General features: G+C 39.6%; 3 protein-coding genes across 3 annotated transcripts in view; all 3 read right to left on the bottom strand.

Moving 5' to 3' along the window:
* The window catches only part of cenpi (centromere protein I), a 25,638-nt gene extending 9,435 nt beyond the window's left edge, over positions 1 to 16,203 (bottom strand). Inside the window, exons 1-10 of the mRNA XM_037675512.1 lie at positions 16,038 to 16,203; positions 9,920 to 10,057; positions 9,519 to 9,637; positions 9,219 to 9,326; positions 7,328 to 7,376; positions 7,159 to 7,205; positions 5,858 to 5,947; positions 5,649 to 5,780; positions 4,135 to 4,278; positions 294 to 414 (exon numbers count right to left, since the gene is read on the bottom strand). Of these exons, the coding sequence (XP_037531440.1) occupies positions 294 to 414; positions 4,135 to 4,278; positions 5,649 to 5,780; positions 5,858 to 5,947; positions 7,159 to 7,205; positions 7,328 to 7,376; positions 9,219 to 9,326; positions 9,519 to 9,637; positions 9,920 to 10,057; positions 16,038 to 16,203 (1,114 nt within the window). The remainder of the gene's footprint in view (positions 1 to 293; positions 415 to 4,134; positions 4,279 to 5,648; positions 5,781 to 5,857; positions 5,948 to 7,158; positions 7,206 to 7,327; positions 7,377 to 9,218; positions 9,327 to 9,518; positions 9,638 to 9,919; positions 10,058 to 16,037) is intronic.
* A 1,076-nt stretch (positions 16,204 to 17,279) lies between these two features.
* tmem35 (transmembrane protein 35) lies at positions 17,280 to 18,711 on the bottom strand. The gene is made up of 2 exons (XM_037675740.1): positions 18,535 to 18,711; positions 17,280 to 17,965 (listed from the first exon to the last, which is right to left on the bottom strand). Exons 1-2 carry the CDS (start codon positions 18,652 to 18,654, stop codon positions 17,600 to 17,602), a joined length of 486 nt encoding a protein of 161 aa, XP_037531668.1. The 5' UTR covers positions 18,655 to 18,711; the 3' UTR covers positions 17,280 to 17,599.
* Positions 18,712 to 21,151: 2,440 nt separating this feature from the next.
* The window catches only part of arl13a (ADP-ribosylation factor-like 13A), a 7,601-nt gene continuing 6,091 nt past the window's right edge, over positions 21,152 to 22,661 (bottom strand). The window contains exons 8-10 of the mRNA XM_037675739.1: positions 21,689 to 21,962; positions 21,496 to 21,612; positions 21,152 to 21,395 (exon numbers count right to left, since the gene is read on the bottom strand). Coding sequence (XP_037531667.1) covers positions 21,331 to 21,395; positions 21,496 to 21,612; positions 21,689 to 21,962 — 456 coding nt within the window. The 3' untranslated portion in view covers positions 21,152 to 21,330. The remainder of the gene's footprint in view (positions 21,396 to 21,495; positions 21,613 to 21,688; positions 21,963 to 22,661) is intronic.

The raw sequence follows: 22,661 nt of genomic DNA, 5'->3' as shown, positions 1-22,661 counted from the left end.
GTACTGTGACTATGGTCATGTACACAGATTACGGTGTACTTTTACTAAGGTCATGTACATAGTACACTGTGTACTTTTACTGCGGTCACATACACAGTATACTCCTCTTTAAACCTTTGACATGTATGCAGGAAACTGTTCTTGAATGTGAGGTGTGTCCTCATGTCTACTCCTGTCTTTGATGTGTCAGCTAATTGACGCGCTGCAGTTCAACACAGGGTCAGCATCTTCCCCATTTCCAGGCTTGTCTCTGCAGCTTTGTGGCGCTGCCGCCCCCTCCCGCTTCCGTTTACCTTCGTGTAGAGCACAGCCCAGCCAGAAGTTCAGGCGCAGGAGGGCAGACTCATCCTGCACACAGTCCAAGTACTGCAGAGCGAGACTGGAGCCCAGGAGTGAGCCCATCTGAGCCGGCAGCTGATGGGGGGTAAAACACAAAACGATAAAAGCTGTGAGAGAACTTAGAGCACATAAATTCAAATAAAAAGACAAAAAATATGCAGAGTAATGAAGCTCACAAAGTCAAACTTGGCATTAAAATGCATTAAAACTCATCTGACCGCCTCATTTTACTTCCAAATCAACCTGTTTACCTGCTGAAAAAAAAAACAGAATTAAAAGTAGCAGGCCGTACTCGCCGCCACACTGAGGGAGGTGAACGAGTTTTGAGGCGGATCTCGAGTATCCAGTAGTCTTATTGATGGCAGAACTGGGACATTAGTTTTGGATCATTTATGGAGTCTCTTACTGTGAACAAGCAGCTGCCTCTCAACACGGAGCCCTTTGCCAGGAACATGAATAAATCAGAACAATAAGGAGACAGACTGAACGGACACAACTCAGCTCTTCAATAATTATGGAGCAAATGTCTCATTAAAGCCAGAAAGCACCGTTCATTTTATCACACAGTGCGGTCGCTGAAGGAAATATCTGATCTTTACTCTCGAAGGAGCGGTTTAATAAAGGGAGATTGAACGTCTTCATCGTTTTGGCGAAGAAGAAGAGCTTTCTTGGCAATAAACAACTTTGGTCCCTTTTAAAAGCCTCAATGTTGGGTTGTGTGTGCAGATGAAGGGCTGAATTTATGTGGAAAGTAATTTAAAATGACCCGTTTTATTTCTGCAGGTCACTGAGTCTTCAGAACAAATTTATGAAGAAGTTTTATTATTTAGACAAATACTTTACGAACATATATCATCCTCTTGTGCTTTTTACCAATCATAGAGGAGACAAATCACTAAGATTTAAAAAAAAAAAAAAAAAAAAGACAATAATAATTGTAAAGCAAATGAGAAGTGCAACGCACATAAAGTAGTTTTATGCTCTAATCTAATAAAACTATTACAGCCACAAGCCACCTGCGCTTTGGTTTCTCTGCAGTAAAGATGTAAATGACCTGAACACAAGATTAAGGTTAGGATGGTAACACAGCGCCACCAAGTGGTCAAAATATTTCATCACAAGTCCAGAGTTCAGCAGGCGTTTTACCTTCCATCAGGCTGTAATTCAGAAGTTTGATTCGGCTATAAAAACATTTTTGATTAATCTGTTGTCTCTTTTTATTGATTATTTGTAGGGTCTTAAAAGTTGGCCATTTTAAATTCACTTTGTGCATTTTTTAAATGAAGATCAAAGGTGGATGATACTGTTGTCCTGTGCGTTTGTGTGTGTGTCAGCAAAGTGTCTTGCGATCCAGATGATGAATTTTAATGAAACTTTCAGAAAGTTACCGCTGGATGTACTTCTACAACTTATTAACGTTTAGTGTCAGCCCAGTACAAGATGGATAAGTGGTTATAATTCAAATAAGCACTTAATTTTTTTTATTTTTATAAAACGTTCCCCCACACACCGCAAACTGAATTAACCCGGGCCTGTTCAACACAAAGTCGATATCCAGGTAAGAATTAAAGAAAGGCGTGCATAAAGCTCTTAACAGCATTCAGTCTCGTTTTAAAGGTTTTATGGCAGTCTTGTTTGGATATGCAGTGGGAAATGGCAGCAATGTTGAAATAGCTTTGTTTGTGAGAATGGGAATTTCTTTGACAGCCGTCAACATAAAACTGTCTAAAGGTAGATCAGCAAAGCTTAGCTTTAACCCACGGTCCTCCTGCTCCTGTAAAGTCATGTCCTTTCTAAAGACTGCTGCTGAGCTGTATTGGTCCCTGACCCAGAACTTTGTCTAGGATCCAGGTCACCACCACCATCTTCTTATTACCGTAGTATATAGTACCTACTACCACCTGCTGACAAGGAACAGTTTAAATTACTGGCACTTAACCACACATTGCAGGCACAGATGTTAAAGAATGCTGAATCTTTGTAGTGACTGGTTCTTCTATCACTGTCCCATTTCCTTAAGGGAACAGAACAATATCCCATGGTACACCTGACTGTCTCTCACAGGAACGCTAGTGTGCAGCAGCACAACGTTAGTAGCTGCGAGTTATTCCTAACACATTCTGAGCGTGATATTCATGTATGATTGTGCATAATGTTAAGTTAAAAAAGCAACAATTTCAGCTTTTCTCAACATAAGATGATCTTAGTTTAAAACTCTAGCATGAAAGAGGAGGTGGAAAATCTGGAGAGCTGGTGCAGAAAGAACAACATTCACATCAATGTGAAGAAGATGAGGGGAGATGGTTGTGGACTTCAGACGGAACAAACACACCTACCCCACCCACACTGAACATAAGAGGATCTGCGGTGGAAGTGGTCTCCAGCTACAAGTACTTGGGTGTGCACCTGAATGACAACCTCAGCTGGAGCAACACCACCAGCCTGATCAAGAAAGCTCATCAGAGACTCTACTTCCTCAGACGGCTGAGACGAGCTGGTCTGGGACGCTCAGTCCTCACCTCCTTCTACAGGTGTGCAGTGGAGAGCATCCTGTGCTCCAGCATCAAATGTGGCATGGAGGCTGCACAGCTGCAGAAAGAAAAGCTTTGCAGAGAGTGGTGAAGGCTGCACAGAAATCTGTCGGAGTCAGCCTCCCCACCATCACAGACATCTACACCTCCAGATACAGGAAGAGGGCCCCCTGCATCATGAAGGACCCCACTCACCCAGCACACACACTTTTTGCCCCGCTCCCCTCAGGAGGAGGTTGATGAGCATTAAGTCTAGAACCACTAGACTGAGGAACAGCTTCTACCCTGAGGCTGTTGGACTCATGGAGACGATTATCTGTTTCACAGTCTGTCTGCACCTCCCTGTGTTTTTTCCTTTCATGTTGCTGCGCACACCTGTCCCCAATCCTAATCACTACAGGTGTTTACCCTCTCGTCTCATTAGTACTAGTATAAAACGTCTTTCTGTTCAATCTTTTGGTGTCCCAGCATTGTCTGACTAACTAATCTACCCGTCTCTCCAACTCTTCCACGGTGCCCTCGGTCTGGTCTTCTCCTTTGTCCTAAGTAAGTTTTTGCTGCCCAGACAGCACTTTATTTTGATCAGTAAACTATTGTTATTTTTTTACTTCTGAGTCCTCATGCCTCGGCCTGCACTTGGGTTCGACACCCAATACCAGATCGTAACACTCATGAATCCCTAGCCAGGATGATCACCGTGAAAAAAATCACTCATGCTGCTGATTTGTTTCATTCGTACTCATCTGCTCACACTGACTCATGGTCGGTGTATTGTTTTTGCACTACTAGCGCTTAGTGTATTTTTACCTAACGTTTTTCTTAGTTCATATCTTAGAGCTTATTACTGTTATTATTTTACATTTTATACTTTTGTTGAATGTAACTGGGACCATGTGTACATGTTCCACCACATGTAGCACATGTGATGCGAATGACAAATGAAACTCTGACTCTGAAAGGCGATGTACAATAAGCATTTCTCCAAAAAATACTGAGCTTTGGTCATCTTACCAAGTTTTCATTCAACCTTTATTTAGACAGATTGTTCTGCTTTATAAAATTAAATATGAACATCTGTATGACTTTGACTAAAATTTTAAGTGCAACACCCATTCAACTTGAAATGTCTCTTTCCATTATAGCTTTTTTTAATCCTCTGCTTACGTAGTAATAATCAAGGAACTACTGAAGAGGGAAAATTTAGAATAAAAAGTTGAGAAATAAGTAAAAGGCACCCAGGCAGATGCAGAACTCTGTTCGTTACCTCAATGCGATGAACATTTTTCAGCAGCTGATCAAAGGACTGAAGATGAGCCAGAGGGACCAACTTCCTGCTGGAGCTCTGTTCAGTCTGAGCATCTTTGTTGATGACACAAGTCACGGCTGGCAGCTGCAGGTGACAGTGTTTCTAGAAAAGAAAAGAAAAAAGTGTTTACTAGGTCTGACAGGAAATATATTTGTGAATTATGTCACAGTAAATAAGTGTTTCCTGGAGTGTAACGTGACATCAACACATATTAACACTTTGGTCAATATTAAATAACCAGATCAATAAGTTCGGGGCAGGGGGTGGGTTATCATTTTTATGCTATATTTCTAATTAGGGTCAGTGTTGTTGGTCACACTACTTATTTTTATTTGAACTGTGGGTAAAAGGTCATGTATAAAGTCATATTTTACCCTTCCTGCTGCTGTCCTAGGGTCAAAATTACCCTTGAGGCCAAATATATCCCCAAACAATGTTTATTCAGGTATTTATATTTAATTCAATATTGACGTGGTCATTAGGGATGCACAATATTGGATTTTTGGCCGATATCAGATATGTTAAAACTTATTTGGCCAATAACAGATACCGATTTTTTTTTTTTCCCCTCTAGAGCTATTTACAGAGACTACACTGTTTTCTCTGTTGTGGAATTAAAATACTACATTATTCTGCATGGTCTTTGTCACTTTGGCCTGATACCAAATGCAGATGCCAAAAAGGGGGCTGAAAATGATGCAACACTTCAACTTGGATTATGTTTAACGTCAAATTTATTCATGACATTTACTCTTTCTAACACAATGACAACGCTCGAATAGTGCGCATTTGTAAATTTTCACAAATTGAAACTCAACCTGTTCACAAGCGACAAGTGAAAAGCGCATAAGTAGTAGTGCATTAATAGAAATACTTGACAGTTTCTTAAATTAACCTTTTATATCGTTGAGGTTTTCTGATTTAATGGCCATTGTCCGATATTTATCTTTATCGCTTATATCGGCCAATACCGATACCATGCCAATAATATTGTGCATCCCTAATGGTCAATCTACTCTCAACCGTCCTGCTGCCCTTGGGTCAAAATGAGCCACAAGGCTGCAGATTGAAAAGCAAAGCCTTGTGGGTAATTTTGATCTAAGGGCAGCAGGAGGGTTAAAACCTTGACAGGGCCCAAACAGCACAAAAGTATTTTCTTCTTCATTAAATAAAATTGTATTTAAAACAAAGTTAGGCCACTACTAAAACCTTTAACAACATTTAGAGCCAGTTTTAAATAATTAAACAAAAAGCCAAGCGTGCAGATTAACAAGTAATGAAAACACTTTAAAATACACAAATAAATTTCTGTTTTAAACTGAGCGTGCAAATCCTACTTAAGAACTTCAGATAAGCACAGAGCAGATCGAGTGAGTTTTCCACTCGTTGATGAAATGATGAAAAGCAGCAACAGTCTATAAAGAGTGGAGAGATTCAGGTTGAAACAGACTGAAGAAAAGCTGGAAACTCACCCTTTTCCTGGAGCTGCTTCTGTCTTTGATGGTCACGGTCAGGCTGATGCCGGACACAGCTGCCACACCGTTCCTCTTCTGGACACCAAGCAGGGCCGACTTCCAGGGGGAAACATGGTTCCTAAACCCGCTCTGCAACAATAAAAACATTCAGTACCACTTCAGAGAGGCTGGTAGAACAGTTTTAACACGATCCCGCGTGTACAAACCCTCATCCGTGATGGAATGGAGAGCGTCACCAGCTCAGGGCAAAACACTTTATAAAGTGAGAGCAGGTGCAGGAGGAATGGCTGCCTTCCCTGGAGAATCAAGAAAACTGATCAGCAAACTGAATAAAACACTCCACAACCCACAAAATGTTCAACAGAATCCACACGAACTCAACTCTAGTTTATCGTGTTAAGGATAATTAAGTCGAGGTCTGATATTTGAAGGGAATTTCTAACTTGAGGACCAAAATTTGCATTCTTCTTTAGACAAATTTAGGAAAAAAATAAAATAAGCTTTTTTTTCTTTCAGTTTTCACCTTAAACACTATAATACAGATTTCCTACAAAGACTCCAGTGATTTACATCTTTAAAACTTTTCCATTTGTGAAAGTTCATGGAAATAGCTGACAATTTATTTAAGGTTTTAATTTTTATGCTCGGTTTATTTTTGATTAACTTCTTTTAACATGTAAAGAACTTGTCTCTTTTTTTTTTCTTCTTTTTTTGCTTTGTTTTGTTTTTTGAATGTCCAGAGGACCAGACTTAACTTTTTTTTTTTTTTTTCTACCTGGATTATTGAGCATGCATCAGGATAACTTGTCTCTTTGTTTGTATTTTAGTTTATTCTAAATCTGATTTAGTATTTCATTGTTTCTAATTGTTTTTGGTTTTATATTTTTATTCCATATGCTGTAAATATATCTTGCTACTTTTTATCTGATGATGTGATATTTTTGTTAAGCACTTTGGTAACAGTTTCTGTTTTAAATGTGCTCTATAAATAAATCTGACTTGACTATTCCATTAGCAAAGGCCAGGTCAAGGTCACAGTGACCTTTGTTAAAACCTTGTCTACAAACAAACATGTATGTACTTAATTGAAACACAATATCAAGATTGTGTGAGGGAATTCATGCTGTGGTTTTTAGTTAATCCGACTCTTTATAGCAGGGTGTAATATGCACTGCTGGCTTTGCTCTTCTAGCCTTTGATATGTTGGCTTTTTGTCGAGGTGGATCGATTTTAGTAGTTTGAACCCAGGTCTGCACCAACTTCCAATGACTTTTCACCCCATGACCATGAAATCAACAGAGATCAGCCTTGACCCATGAGGTGTCCAGCTATGCAGTTAGAGGATCCTATATTAAAGGGTTATTAAAGCTCGGAAAATAAATTGCCCAGACAGAGGGATGAAGTTATCATACCATACAGCCCATCTTAGGACAGGTGTACAAAAATAAATACTGAAGGGGGAAAAGACTCGGCGTTAAGTTAGGTCTTTATTGAACAGGATGTTTACCAGTTTAAACTGCAGCTCCAGCAGCTTCCTAACTCTGAAGACTCTCACTGAAACAACAACAAAAATACGGGTACTGTTAATACTTATAAGGTAGAAGTTATGGGGACAAATAAACTAAATATGAATTAAAGAGAAATAGTATGTGGATCATATTTAAATAATTACTTACCACTTTCCTTTCGGGTCAAAAGGTACAATAAATGGCAAATGAAAGGACACTGAAAGCACACAACAACACACAAGTCAACAATTTATATGTAATTTATTTTGATATACCAATTTACACCAATTAAATACGTATAAAGAAGGACTCAAACCTTTTTTCACACATTTATCTGACAGACCCTACTCATAAAGTCCTGATAACAGAAAGTTTATACAAACTGGGGTTGAAACACCAAAAGAGGTGGTCTTAAAATGATCTCCAGATATCAAATTAAATTGAAAAATTATTTTGTAGCTGTTTACAACTGATCAAACATTGACGTCAACCCAATATTTCAACCAGTAATAGTCAAGATCACAAGTCTGCCGCGTTATTTTAAGAGTCCGAAGAAAAGAAAACTGTAGGAACCACTGATTTATACAGTAAACAGATCAGTCCAATACCTATCCACCTGATTCCTGGGGTGTCTACTGTATAAATGATTATGGGTACAACTTCCTGTCAGATACTAGAAGTAGCAGTAAGCATGGTTAACTAAGGTAGTGGAGCACAGACCGCAGTTTATTTCAAAGTAATTTGCATTCAGTGTAGCAGATAAAACACTGTTTTTGTTTTGTTCACATTTATTTAACAACCATAAAGTTTATTAAAATAGCCTTGCTGCGTTCAGGTACCTGTTGTGTTCAAGGCTGCATGAACAACCAGATCAAACTAAATCAGTGGCTAAAAAAAACAGTGTTTTGAACACGGACCCAAAATAAAAAAAGTGTTTCTGTGAAAACCAGTATAGTTTCCATCACCTACCTACAGATGAGGAATTAAGAATGTGGCTGAAAAATGTGAACTTGAAGAGACCACCCAAACGCTGCATGTGTGCTCATTTCACTTTGTTGACAAACGGCCGATGGAGGAAAACCTGCATCCCACTTTGTGGCTGGACTACAATAAACCACCAGAGAAGAGACACTGGATCCTCAGAAGGATTGTAAACAGTGTGACGAGAATATCAGGTATGATTTCAAGTGTATGGAGGCATAGCATTATAGTATTTGTTCGTCTTCAGTATTACAACTTTCTCTGCAGTTAACACAAGCTCAGTGATGGAGGACTTTAAGGCTTTGGCTGGGCTCTGTCTGCTTTAAGGTAAATAAGATTGTGTCCCACCTCTTTTAACAAAACGCCACCGACCTTATAACTGTGTAGATTAGGGTTATTCCACTGGTGGCCCGGGGGCCAAATCAGGCCCACTGGTGAGCTCAGTTCAGCCCACCAATGGGTTCATTTTTAAATAAAAGTAGATTTTAAACTGTAAAACACGCTTAATTAATGACAATAACTGCTGCACTTCTGGCCCCAGAGCTCTTGGCTTTCAGTAAATGTGGCCCCCTGAGCAATTTAGCTGAATAGCCCTGGTGTAGATTCTAATGCGCCTCAGAGCTTTTCAGGTTGTTCATCGCTTCACCGTCGGAAGCAACCGAGTCAGTGAAGTAGCTAAATATGCTAGTAGATCTGCGGCCACTTCTTCAGGTCGTCCTCCCAGCCCTCGTCTGCAGTAGGCACTGGGCAGCGGTATGATTATATTGTCCTGTTTGAGCTCTGACAGGTGGTGTTCCTACAGGTTTAAATTAAATCCAAAACGCTCGGAGAAACTAGAGTAGCTCGTACTGTTCGCACATGAACGAACGCGAGTGCCAGTCCATGCCAGAAGTCGCGCCCATAATTCACACAAGGTACCATGGGGCCTGGGAATAAGGTGGATTAAAACTTTTTGATCTTTAGAAGACCAGCTCCAGGATCGTTACACTCATAGTAGATAAACTAAAGTCGGACTTTCACCACAACAACAAAACATTTGGATAAATTGTAAATACAGCGGAGGAGACGAGCCACATACCAGGTTCTCCTCTGTGACAAAGTTGAAGATGAAGCCATAGATTGCTCGAAGCTGATCTTTTGCATCGATCATGTCGAAAACAGTCAACACCCACTTTATGAAAAGAACCTGAAACCATAGATTCAAACATTAATTCAGTTAGGGTACACTCTTACTAATACCATATAAACTTTATAAGTCATTTCAAACATGTTGCATTAACTATCCCTTCAGGGCTAAAAGTCATGATTTAACCAGCAGAAGCACATTTTGATAAATAATAACGCATGTACGGTAAATAAATGTTCTATTATTACAAACCTGAGTGCTGATGGATATTTTGTTTACACTTGACCAAACGACTGCTCGAACAACAGCTTCCTGTGGCACCACAGAGGCTGGAATCAGACACTTCAGCACCCGCACACATGGAATAGTCCCTACAAAGGAAATAAAATGTGCATCTCAAATGTTCGACAACAAGAATTACAGTGATTTTTACAAAGTGTGCCTACAACACACAGTGGATGGATCTTATCATGCTATCCTATCAATCCTAACTCTATGCTACAAGCTGAAGCATCTTTCCTAAGATATAAATTATGAGAGTGATATTACAGTTTATTATCTTACAGCTTAAACTCACAGAGCCATTATTTCAATTTTAAAAAATCCCTAGTCACAGAAAAACCCGGTGGACGGGTTCCCAGGGACAGTCTTACCCATTCGGAGGCTCATGGCGAACTCCAGCATGACAGAAATGGCCTCTGGGGGAAGTCCCCTGCTGTAGGCCACCCTCTCCACCAGGACCAGATTATTCTCAAACTCATCATTCCCAAACACAGGAGTGCCTGCTTCAACTGAGGGAGAGAGAGGAAAATACACATCAGCCTGGCACGTTCGTACCTTTTAAATTGGGGTCCAGTACATTGTTGACCCCACCTGTGGTAAACATTTACTCACAAGAATGTTAAAACAAACAAAAAAAATCCTGATGCAGGCTCAATAATCCAGGTAGATAAATCTAAAAAGTCAGGTCCTCTGGACGGATTCTTCTTGTTGAAACGTTTCGTCTTTTTTTTTTTTAAGGTTGCTGTAATTAAACCTTTACTTAAGAAGTCTGACCTTGATTCAGAAATTCTGGCCAACTATAGACCTATATCTAATTTAACTTTCATCTAAAAAAGATTCTAGAGAAAATAGTTGCAGGTCAGTTGCGTGAACATCTACAAAGAAATAATCTGTTTGAAGAGTTTCAGTCGGGGATTAGAGCTCATCATAGCACAGAAACAGCACTAGTAAAAGTCACTAATGATATTCTCATGGCCTCAGACAATGGACTAGTGTCTATACTGGTCCTGTTAGACCTCAGTGCTGCATTTCATACAGTTGATCACAATATTTTACTACAGAGGCTTGAATATGATATTGGGATTACAGAAACGGCTCTAAAATGGTTTAAATCATATCTATCTGATAGATTCCAGTTTGTAAACGTAAAGAATAAATCTTCTTCATACACCAAATTTAGTCATGGAGTTCTTCAGGGCTCAGTGCTTGGGCCAATACTCTTTACTTTATATATGCTTCCATTAGGTAAAATTATTAAACAGCATGAGATAAATTTTCATTGTTATGCTGATGATACACAATTATATTTGTCCATTAAACCCAATGAATCCAGTTAGTTACTTAGACTACAAGCATGTCTTAAAGACATTAAAAACCTGGATGACACTTAAATTTCTCCTTTAGAACACAGACAAGACTGAGGTTTTGGTTTTTGGACCGGAGCACCTTAGGAATGAATTTTTCAGTCTTTCCCCCTCCTTAGATGGCATTAATCTGGTCTCCAGCTCTAATGTTAAAAATCTTGATGTTATTTTTGATCAGGACATGTCTTTTATCCCCCACATTAAAAACGTTACTAGAACTGCCTTCTTCCACCTGCGTAATATCACTAAAATTAGAAACATCTCATCTAAAAATGATGCAGAAAAACTGGCATGCATTTGTCACGTCTAGACTGGACTATTGCAATGGTTTATTATCTGGGTGTCCAAATACGTCTTTAAAACGTCTTCAGTTGATCCAAAATGCTGCTGCCAGAGTCTTAACTGCAGTTAGTAGGAGAGATCATATCTCTCCAGTTTTAGTTTCTCTCCATTGGCTCCCTGTCAAATCAAGTAAATAATTCAAAATCTTACTTCTAATCTACAAAGCTCTCAACAACCTAGCTCCATCTTATATTACAGATCTTATTGTTCCATATTTCCTAACAGAGCACTTCGCTCTCAGGCTGCAGGTTTACTTGTGGTTCCTAGAATTTACAAAAACAGAATGGGAGGCAGATCATTCATTCATCAGGCTCCTCTCTTGTGGAACCAACTTCCAATCTCTGTCCGTGAGGCTGACACATCATCCAGTTTTAAGACTGGGATTAAGACTTTCCTTTTTGATGAATCCTATAGTTAGGGTTGGCTTGGGTTTCCTGAGCTGTCCCTTAGTTACGCTGCTATAGGCTTAGACTGCTGGAGGACAAACTGACCACACTTTTTCACTCTGCTACTGTCTTTACTCACTCTGTTCAACCGGTTTTGTATTTGTAATTATTTTTTCGATCCTTAACGTGTTGGGGTTTTTTTGTCTTTCAGGTACACCTGGACCTATATCTGGACCTACCATTCTGTGTTCGTCTGTCTCTCCTTCCTGTCCTCTCAAACCAGTCGGTCAAAGCAGATGGCCGCTTGTCCGGAGCCTGGTTCTGATGGAAGTTTCTTCCTTTTAAAAGGGAGTTTTTCCTTTCCACTATTGCCACTGTGCATGTTCAGGCTGGGAGAGTGTGACAAAGCTAAGATTCAACTTGTCTGCTGGCTTCCTTAGATAGAGAACTTTACTAACTGGCTTTTTTATGGATGTGAATGTCCCTGTAAAGTGCCCCTTGACAACTTTGTTGTTATTTGGCGCTATATAAATAAACTGAATTGAATTTATCCATAAGACTTCTTCAGTCTGAGGAACTGCAACAAACTCAGTCTTAGAAACAGCATTTTCTCATATTAGATCAACCAGTTTGCTGGTGACAGCCAAAACTAGTTGTTCACGTGCAAAACGTGGACCATCAGCCTAACAAATTGATCATTAAGATGCCTAGTGGTCGCTTGCTAGTCACAGATATTTGCAATAACAGCATAAGAGTGACAACTGGACATGGAAGCTTCCGTCCCTGTTTAATGATGGACAGTTTCTCTTCATAAAGATGGCTTCTTTCATTTTATTTTCATTTCAGCTTTATTTAAATGGTAAATGGACTGTACTAGTATAGCACTTTTCTGTCTTATCAAGATACTCAAAGCTCTTTACACTACAATCTGTGCCCTTATTTACCCATTCATACAACACTCTATTACAGTATATCTGTACAAAGACCAGTCAGTGCTTTAGATCACATTCATACACCGATGGGACACACATCGGAGGCGGTGAGTGACTTGCCCAGCAGGGACACTTCAGCATGTGACTGCTGGTGGAATCTAACCCCCCAACACTCCCTTTGGAGAATGACTGCTGTAACTGCTCAGCCACAGACTAAGAACAAATTCTTATTTACAGTACTGGCCTGGCAAGCACCAACAGGTAGGGTCAAGGGAAGGGGGACAATAGTGACGTATTCACTTCACTCCTCTTTCAAACCAACGTTCCTCTCTATCACAGATGAGTGTAGATGATGTTGTTCTTCTGTGCTGGGTCATCCTTTTGGCCAGTGACTATTTAGTTTCCCCGATGTAGAACTGATCACAGACCTCCTGACACTGAACAGCATACACAATATTACTCTGTTTGTGCCGGGGGACTGGATCTTTGGGACGAATCAGTCTTTGTCATAATAATGTATTTTGGGTTTTAAAATCCACTGGGACGTTTTGTTTAGAAAATGAACATCTCTGTTTCTCTGAAACTCCTGCAACATATGAAATGACCTAGAAATGACCTGTCTGGGTTCCTCCTTTTCACTTGATGGCTGGCTGGAGCCCTGTTTGGGTTTCTTCTCTGCCTTCAGGGAGGCCCAGTTAGGATATCCACATTGCTCCAGGGCTTGTCTTGTGTGCCTTATGCCTGGCTCCTGTGGGGACACCGTCTGCTCTGTGGTACAGAGTCCTGATGACTCCTAAACTTGTGATCCAGAAGGTGATGGGAGTTAAAATGTAAATGCTGGTCTTTTAATATGTTTAACTGCATTTTTTTACTGTAGTTTATTGTTGTTGTTGTCTACTTTTTTGTTGTCTGTACTTTATATGTTTGGGCTGGAACAGGTTCCTCTTGTAAATGAGTCCCCGTGGCGCAATGAGGCTAACCTGTATAAATAAAGGTTGAATGGAAAAAAAAATGGTGGGTGGGTTTGCAATACGCCTCAGTATGCAAATGTCCTCCATCAGCAGTGTTGTAATGTAACAAAGTAGAAATACTTTGTTACTGTACTTGAGTAGAATTTCGACATTTCTTTACTTTACTTCGTTATTTACATTTCTAGCGACTTTCACTTTTACTCCACTACATTTCCTCAATAAAATGTGTACTTTTACATCAATACATTTCCCATAACCAACTTAGTTACTCGTTCCTACAATATAAAATTAGAATAACTCTGATTGGGCAATGCCTGTTTGTTTTCTGAGTCTGTGACTTCACATGGCCCCTTCTCTCTCCCTCACCGACACTCTCACTCACAAACCCAGCCTCACCCCTGCCGCTTGTGTGAAAACTGCGGTTCCTGCTGTGAACAAACTAGATGCATATGCAGATATCAATCGTTACAATATGTATTTGTTGACTTACAGTGGAGCCACTGTAAATTCCACCTGCTTCGGATGTTATCATCCATTAAATGGCCGTTATTAGTTATTATCATTCCCATATGTAGCGTTCAGACCGCCCCTCTTCTACCTCCTAGTAGGTTTAAAGGTACGTTATTATCGCTGATAATATGGGCACATGGTTAAGAGTCAAGGGTAAGGGGATTAAGTTTAGGGTTAGTGGTCTGGGTCAGGTGTAAGGTTAGGTTTATGAAAAGGGTTATATAAAGCTAACTAAAATACACTTCTGGTTTTGCACACGAGCCGCGATGCATATTATCAACCATAAACAGGTAACTTTAAACTTACTAGGAGGTAGGAGGGAACAGTCTGAACGCTACCTATGGGGATGATAACAACTAAAAACACTCATTTAATGGACTGATAACTTCAAAATACTCCTGTATGTCTACAAATCGCTGAACAGTCCCTCCCCCCAATCTCTCTGACTTTCTACAGCCGTATGTCCCTCCACGTTCCCTGAGGTCAGCGGACCAATCGCTCCTCACAGTTCCAGGAACTTGTCTTAAGCGCAGAGGTGACAGGGCCTTCTCTGTAGCAGGACCAAGACTTTGGAACGAGTTACCTCTGCTTGTCAAACTGGCCCCTCCCTCTCGGTTTTCAAATCCCATTAAAAAACCACTACTATTCAGTAGCTTTCAATACCAGATGATCTGTGTTTTGAACCTGTACACTCCACACTGGTTTGTTGTCATATTTATTATCTGCATCATTTTTATATCTATATTTTTGATTTACTTCATTTTGTATATTGCTTTGTGTGTTGTCTGTTGTTCTGTCTGTACAGCACTTTGGTTGGCCTTGTAGCTGTTTTAAGTGCTCTATAAATAAAATGGTATGGTATGGTATAACATCCAAAGCCACTGGTAAATTCCTGATAGGTGTGAAAATGACAGTAGCTGCTAAAAAGGAGAAGTTTGGTGTTCTCCAGGAAATTAACTGCTTTAGCGCAGCAAGGTATGAAGTTGTCGGACCACTAGTCTTCCCATTAAAGAACACGGCGACAGATATCCAGTTTAGGGTGATTTATTTGCTGTGTTTCTTCTGGTATTTACACACATCAGTAAACCAATAAAGCACAAATAAACTTGAACAACAAGGCTCCATCCGTGTCGGGAGAGAAAAAAACACCTCCAACTGAGCTCTGCACTTTACACAGAGCGATGCATTCACTAGCGTTGGAACAGCCACGGTGCATTCAAAAGCTTAGGAACTATTAAATTCAGAAAGAATCTAGCCATAACCAAACAGAACAGAGCTCAGTAAACAAGCCAACACAACAACGTGGGCTTTCTAACAGCTCTGATAATAAAAGTTAATAAAGGTTGAATACTTCTATAAAATCAGCTTTTTTTTTTAAAAGAGTAATCTTTCATTGTTTAGTTCAAACTTTCCAAGTTTTTATCATTGGATATTGCACCCAATAATTGTTGTTTTGGAAATTCTATCCATTCACTTTTACGTAATACTCTTACTTTAAGTACATTTTATATGAGAAATTTACTTTTGATACTTAAGTACATTAAATGTCACATACTTTAAGACTTTTACTTAAGTAATAATTTAAAATGAGACTTTGACTTTTAACCAAAGTAATTTTATGGTAAGATACTTGTACTTTCACTGCAGTATCACTTTGAGGTACTTACCTCAAAGTGATACTTCAGTGAAAGTACAAGTATCGTCTTGTTCTAGTAGCTAACTGTGAGGTCTCTAATGGACAGTGTTGTATAAAGTTTATACAACAGTGTCCATTAGAGACCTCACAGTTAGCTAACAGAACAAGCTAATTTACATTTACTGAACTACGCAATGTTTTTATTTTGACTATATCGTTCTTGTCTGTCCCTCGCCATTTTTCTTTGCGTATATATATATATATAAAAATCTCATAAAGGTTATTTTATTTTAAGCCACCATCTGAAACTTTTCAACCAGGGCAGGGGTGGATTCGTGTCTGGCTTACCGGCAGAGAAGTACTTCAATGCTAGCACGAACGGGTCCTCCGCCTCGTTCTTTCTTCTCTCCTTTTCTGCGACCCTCAGACTTCGGTTGCTGCTCCGGCTGGACCCAGACTGGTCGCTGGAAGATGATCGGTCGGAATCCGACAAGTTTAGCGACACTCCTGCCATTTCGACATTGCTGGGGAACAAAACTGTCAAATACAGTGCCCTGTTTAGTCTGCTCCCATTCAAACAAAACTCAAATTCTTCCGCGCGACCGTTTGAGCTGCGCTTGCGCAGTAGCGCGTTTCCGCTCGCGGTGTTACAAGGGAGTTGTAGTGTTTTTTTTATGTGCGTGTATCATCGGGCGTTTACTGATGCTTGCTTGCCGCATAAACCTAAACATATCGTCATTATTGTCGTATTATTTATATTTAAAACGTTCAATAAATAATAAATAAATAACATAAAAAAGAGAACGAATGAAATACCAATAAAATTAATACAGCAGACATGAAACGGTTTAAATTTAGGCGGTGACTTTATTATATCATTATTATATTCTGATTTTTTTTCACCCTCATTTCCTTTGTTGTAAATTTCCTACACAATTCCCAGAACGTAGGTTAACATTTTCAAAAATCTAATTCAAAAGTCCAACAGAACCCAGAACGTGCTAATCAAGGCAGTCTCACCTCCAGTCTTTTATTTAAGTACACCATACACAGAAATATCAACTGCTTCTTTAAACTGCAGTAAAAAGGTGATGGAAAAAAAATGCACTGTTCAGTTTAGGACTTCAGCGGTGCAAAGGATAAAATACATATTCTAGCAAGCAAAAAGATGTTTGTTTGGTTCAGTTCTGCTGTACAAGCTCACAGCAAACACCTGAGGCAACAACTGCTGCCTTTTCCACCTGAACAAGTAAACTATGATGATCGAGTTGAAAAAAGAAAGAGAATATTCAGCTTATTCTGAAACAAGATGTAAACATACAGAAATACCAGCTAACTAATGCATTCCCTAATGAACTTTTCTTTTAATACTGGCTGAAGTACAACAGGTATAAAATTATTTCTAAAATGCTCATTTTGGTTAATCTTCTGTACTTTTGACCACAATAAACATGCTTAAAATGTACTGATTAATCGTTTCTCCTACCTACATACAGTATAAAACGAAACAGGAAAAACAAGGTACAAAGACTGAAGAAAAACAACCATTTTTAATCAACTCAGAGCAAATGAAAGTCATAGTTAAATTAAAAAATTAAAACAAACATGAATACAGCATGGGACTGAAAATAATAAGAAGCTGCGTTGACTGTGTGTGACATTTGAGTTGAGATCAACAGATTTTTCACGATTGTCCACTGATATGTAGAGGATGCACAGGACGGGACTTCGTAGTTTCACAGTAAAAGTGCAGAGGATGTAACGAGCGAGGTGAAAGTAATCAGTCAATCAGCTGGACAAGACGTAAGACGTATGTCAGAATTATTACTTGGAGTGAATGTTTCCCTTAAAATCTAGTCCGTAGAGGTGTACCAGATTTACTGCTGCTCAGATCCAGGTGAAAGGCGATCTTAAGACAGCTTGACTTTGTTTCGTTCCTGGTCGTTGACGTGCTGCTCCTCTCTGCTGTCCTCGCGCTCCGGCCGGTCGTCGCTCTGGCGGGCGATGAGCAGTCGGCAGGTGAGCAGAATGCCGAAGACTAGAGCGTGGGCGTACCGTTTCAGGGGGTCTCCTACTAGCTGGTGGAAGAACAGAACGGCCAGCATGACCAGCAGCAGCAGGAAGTTGGCCACGTCCTTCGGCCGGCCCGGCACCAGGGTCAGCACTACTCCACAGCCCACTTCCAGGGAGCCGATGATCTTGCGGAGCAGCACCGAGCTGACCCCGATCTTCTTAAGACCTGGCAACGCCTTGGCGTAGCTCTTGTACGCTCTTTTCTGAAAGAAAAAAAAAAACAAATTATAATCATTTTTGGTGTCTAAAACCATCTGATCTCCAACTTGGTCCTTTTTAAGCCCTTCAGTCAAAACTCTATATCGTTTTGTTTAAATTTTGCAACACATCAGCCTCCAGGCATCCCATCCGGCTCCATGCAGCATCATCTGCAGGTGCATCTCACAGAAATTGCTCGAATGCGCCGCCATTGCTCCTCAGCTGAGTGTTTTTTTATTTTATTGTATGCAACTACAACGTTTAATAAGATGTAATGAGCGAGCTATGACTTCCATTTACAATGCGTTTGCTCGTGCATATATGCCGCTATATTCCTGGGTTTATTTCACAATTACCACAAATCATTAAAATATATTTATAATTTAACCTTGTGGGGTTCTCTACATTAACAATGCCTTATTGACGGGAATTAGCAGAGCAGTGCTCTAATGGAAGCGCCATTTTTTTTCCCGTTTCTTTTACTATTTAGGTCATGGGCTGCCAGCCCAGAACAATGGCCTTTATTTACCCGAGTGATGCGCGCCCTTCACGTGCAGAATCCAGCGCGACTCACCATTTCACTGTAGGCGTCTTTGCTCAGTCTCGGAGTGAGCTTAATGGTCCCCATGAACACGAAGAATAAACCCAGAGCAAAAGAAAGGGCCACTATGGTTATTGTCCTTGGTGAGGCCATCTTTCGGCAGCACGCACGCAGCTGGAGGCGCTTCCGCACTGGAGTGAATGAACAGTTTCCACCGAGAGGATGCGCCACCGGGGGGGTGGGGCTTCTGCACAAAGCGCTGAATCGTACGTCGCCGCCATATTGAATGTGGCATATTGAAGCGATAGGAGAAGATTCCTAATTCATTCAATTCAATAAAAATAAAAAAATAAACTTTATTAATCCCAAAAGGAAATTAACTGTTGTTGTAGCTCATCTTGGTCATCTTGGTTTGGGAAGCTCAGTCCTCACCTCCTTCTACAGGTGTGCAGTGGAGAGCATCCTGTGCTCCAGCATCAACGTGTGGCATGGAGGCTGCACAGCTGCAGAAAGAAAAGCTTTGCAGAGAGTGGTGAAGGCTGCACAGAAGACTGTTGGAGTCAGCCTCCCCACCATCACAGACATCTACACCTCCAGATGCAGGAAGAGGGCCACCTGCATCATGAAGGACATCACTCACCCAGCACACACACTTTTTGCACCGCTCCCACCAGGAAGGAGGTTGAGGAGAATTAAGTACAGAACCACTAGCTGAGGAACAGCTTTTACCCTGAGGCTGTTAGAATCATGAATCTCTAACCAGAATAATCACTGTGAAAAAATTACGTCATATTACAGCTGAACTGTTTCATATTGCTGTGTTCATGCGTGCTCATTTACTCCCACCTCTTGTTCGTGCTGATGTTCAACGTAATGTTTTTATGCTATTAGTGCTTAGTGTATTATTTAGCAGATGTTTTTCTTAGTTCAAATCTTATATCTTATTACTGTTTTTCTTTTACATTTTATTGTTGGATGTAACTGGGACCCTGCGTACATAATCTCGTTCCACCACATGTACCACATGAGATGCGAATGACAAATAAATCTCTCTGACTCTGACTCTCTGGTTTCATTAGAGTTGTTCTAGATGCTGATGGCTTTGGGCAGGAAGTAACTCTTGTAGCAGTCCATTCCACAGCAGATCCGAAGAAACTGGCTGCAGATGCCGATCAGTCCACCCAGACTCAGCAGGCCTCTCGGTCCTCTTGTGCAGCAGGACTGCCTGAATGCCACGCAGAGCTCCTCCCTGAGCGATGGCCATTTCTCCCAGCAGCCTGCCTAGCCCCTCGTCACCGCAGACTTAATTGCATGTGCTGGGGTATGATCTCGGTCCTCCCACTGTCACGTGCAGTATTATCCGTTACCTCCAAGATCTCGGCAGTCAGGCACTCGAGCAGAGCCTCCAGGTAGATGGTAATGCATCCACAGCACCTCCTTTTCAACTCATTTGGGATTTGGGGGCTGAGGTATTATTTGAGCTTTTGAGATGTTAATCAGCAGCTTCCAGATGTAGCAAACCACCTTGTTGTTATGGTTACACATTACAACAAATGTCCAAAAGTTAAAAAAAAAAAGGCTTCAGTAAAAATCCTTCCAGTGAAACAGAATCTGATACCAGAGGAAGTAATCATCTGAAAAAAAATAAAATAAATTTACATCCAGAAAAAAAGAGGAATTAAAGTTTTCTAAAGCAAAATCTCAGAATGAATGTAAGACATGCAGCCACATTGAGCGGCGCAATTCTGGAACTCGAATTTAGTGGCAACAGGGAAAAAGCTGTGCAAGACTATAATTTTTCCAAAATTACACACATACATTCATATATATTGAATATGCTTTCTGAATTGACAGAAATAATAATTATTTGGTCTCTCTTGTAAATGAGTCCACGAGGCTCAATGGGACTAACCTATATAAATAAAGGTTGAATGAAAAAAAGCTTCATTCAAACCATCTACGTCTGCTAGATCCCATCCCAACCAGACTATTCAAAGAGGTATTTCCCTTAATTGATAACCACATTTTGGATCTGCTTAATTTATCTTTAATGCAGGGGTTCTCAAACTTTTTGGTTCAGGGACCCCTTACAGTAGAGAAACCCTCATGTTTATGAATTAATTTTCTTCTATTTGTCTCTTTAATGCAATGGAAATATTTGTGTACCATCAATACTTAAGACCTGTTCTTTAATAGTCAATACAATTAGTGTATAGTATATAATTTAATAGTTAATACAATTTTTATACCTTAAAACATGGGGTATTTTTCATTCAAGACACATTTAATCAACAATATTTTTAATTTCAACTTCCAAAAAATACAGTTTTGAAAGAATTAACAGTATCAAAAACCACATTAAAACTTTACCTATTCACATAATGAATATAAATGCCATTTCTTCAAATTATTACAGAAAATGCTTTACATAAAACCAAACCGATTCATAACAGCAGTAGTCATAGGGACAAGGTGTTTATTATTAATAGACAAATCACAAATCTAATCTACTTTTCTAAGACCTGAGCTCATTGCTGGACAGTTCCCAAATAATCATAAAAATGCAATAAAAAAAAAAACCATCTCACATTCAAAACAGCAGTTTTTTATGCTTTCATTTTCTTATAAACAAACTCTCAACATTTTTGGCCAAAAATACATGTTTTCTTTTTATATTCCTATATATTTTCAAATAAAACCTCCATAATTCTTCCCATCATAGCACTCTAGATTGTAGCCGAAGACTCAGGGATTGGGCGGTAAGTGAATCTAACTTGTTTAAACAGCCTGGTTGTCCTGATGACCACATCTTCACACAGCTGGCTGGACTCAACCTGGTCTCTGTCCCTGATCCTGACGCTCCTTCAGAGCCAGAATTGCTTTTCTGTAGAGATCTGTCAGGAAACAGTCATGAGTTTAAATTAATGCTGTGACTTTTGTCATTTCAGGGTTACTGTGTTTGACTGGCAGGTGGACGGGGAGGATTTGACTCACCAAAGGTGGAAGAAAGGTCCACGGGTTGAGAATACGCCCCAGGCATCTCCTCTATGTTGATTTTATTTTTTCTTTTCACTTTCCCAATTTTTTTCTTTGTCCTCTTTTTACCTTTAGCTACAAGTAAAATAAAACACTGATCAGTTTTGCAATTGAGTTAAAACGGTCAATAAATAATTTAAAAAAATTCAACCTTTCAGCATCGTGTCGTCGTTTTCGAGTGCTTCTGCAACATCCAGCGTCTCTTCCTTCACTTGTGTTTCACACTTCAGTTTGCTTTTCTTTGGAAGAATCAAAGCACTGCTGGCTTTGTTTCTGTGAACAGAGTTTTCTTGCTCTCCTTCATTGCCTTCACCCTCCTCTTCCTCTTCTTGTTCCTGAGCCACCTCATCTTTTTCATCCTTGTCGGCCTTAATGGACTTCTTCTTCTTCTTCTTCGTCCTCAGCTGCTTTTTCAGAGAGGTCTCCTGGAAAAATCAAAAACGCGTTCATGTTGACGCTCACACAGTATCAGACATTTCACATCCGTGAAAAACAAATGTGAGCAAAAAAAGTAGCAATATACTATGTAAAAGTAATAAAATGTTTTTAAAAGTAACAAAAAACTAGTTGAAAGTAGCACAATACGAACTAGAAAAAATAAAATGCTAATTAAAAATAACAAATCGCTTGTTTGATGAAGCAAATAACTAAAAGTAGCTAATTCACCACTTTTATTGTCTGTCCAAACAGGGCTCACTTGTAAATGAGTCTTCGAGGCTCATTGTGACTTATCTGTTTAAATAAAGGTTGAATGAATGAATGAAAAGTGCGAACTAAAAGTAGACAAATGCTAAAGTAACAAATTGCTAGTTTAAAGTAGCTAAATGTTAACTAAAAGTAATAAAACGTTAGTTAAAACAGTCAAATCACTAGTTTAAAGTAGCAAATGGTAACTAAAAGTTGCTAAACGCTAACTAAAAGTAACAAATTCTTGTCTACACGTAATAAAATGTTAATTAAAAGTAAAAATCACTAGTTTAAAGATGCAAGCACATGCAAATGCTAACTAAAAGTAATAAAATATTAACTAAAAGTAATTAAACACTAGTATAAAGTAGTAAATGCTAACTAAAAAGTAGCTAAATGTTAACTAAACGTAGCAAATGCTAACTAAAAGTAGCTAA

The sequence above is a fragment of the Nematolebias whitei genome, chromosome 4, assembly GCF_014905685.2.
Source record: "Nematolebias whitei isolate Nwh7 chromosome 4, NemWhi1, whole genome shotgun sequence".
Lineage (NCBI taxonomy): Eukaryota > Metazoa > Chordata > Actinopteri > Cyprinodontiformes > Rivulidae > Nematolebias > Nematolebias whitei.
The sequence above is the reverse complement of the archived record's forward strand: the minus strand, read 5'-3'. Positions and strand labels throughout refer to the sequence as shown.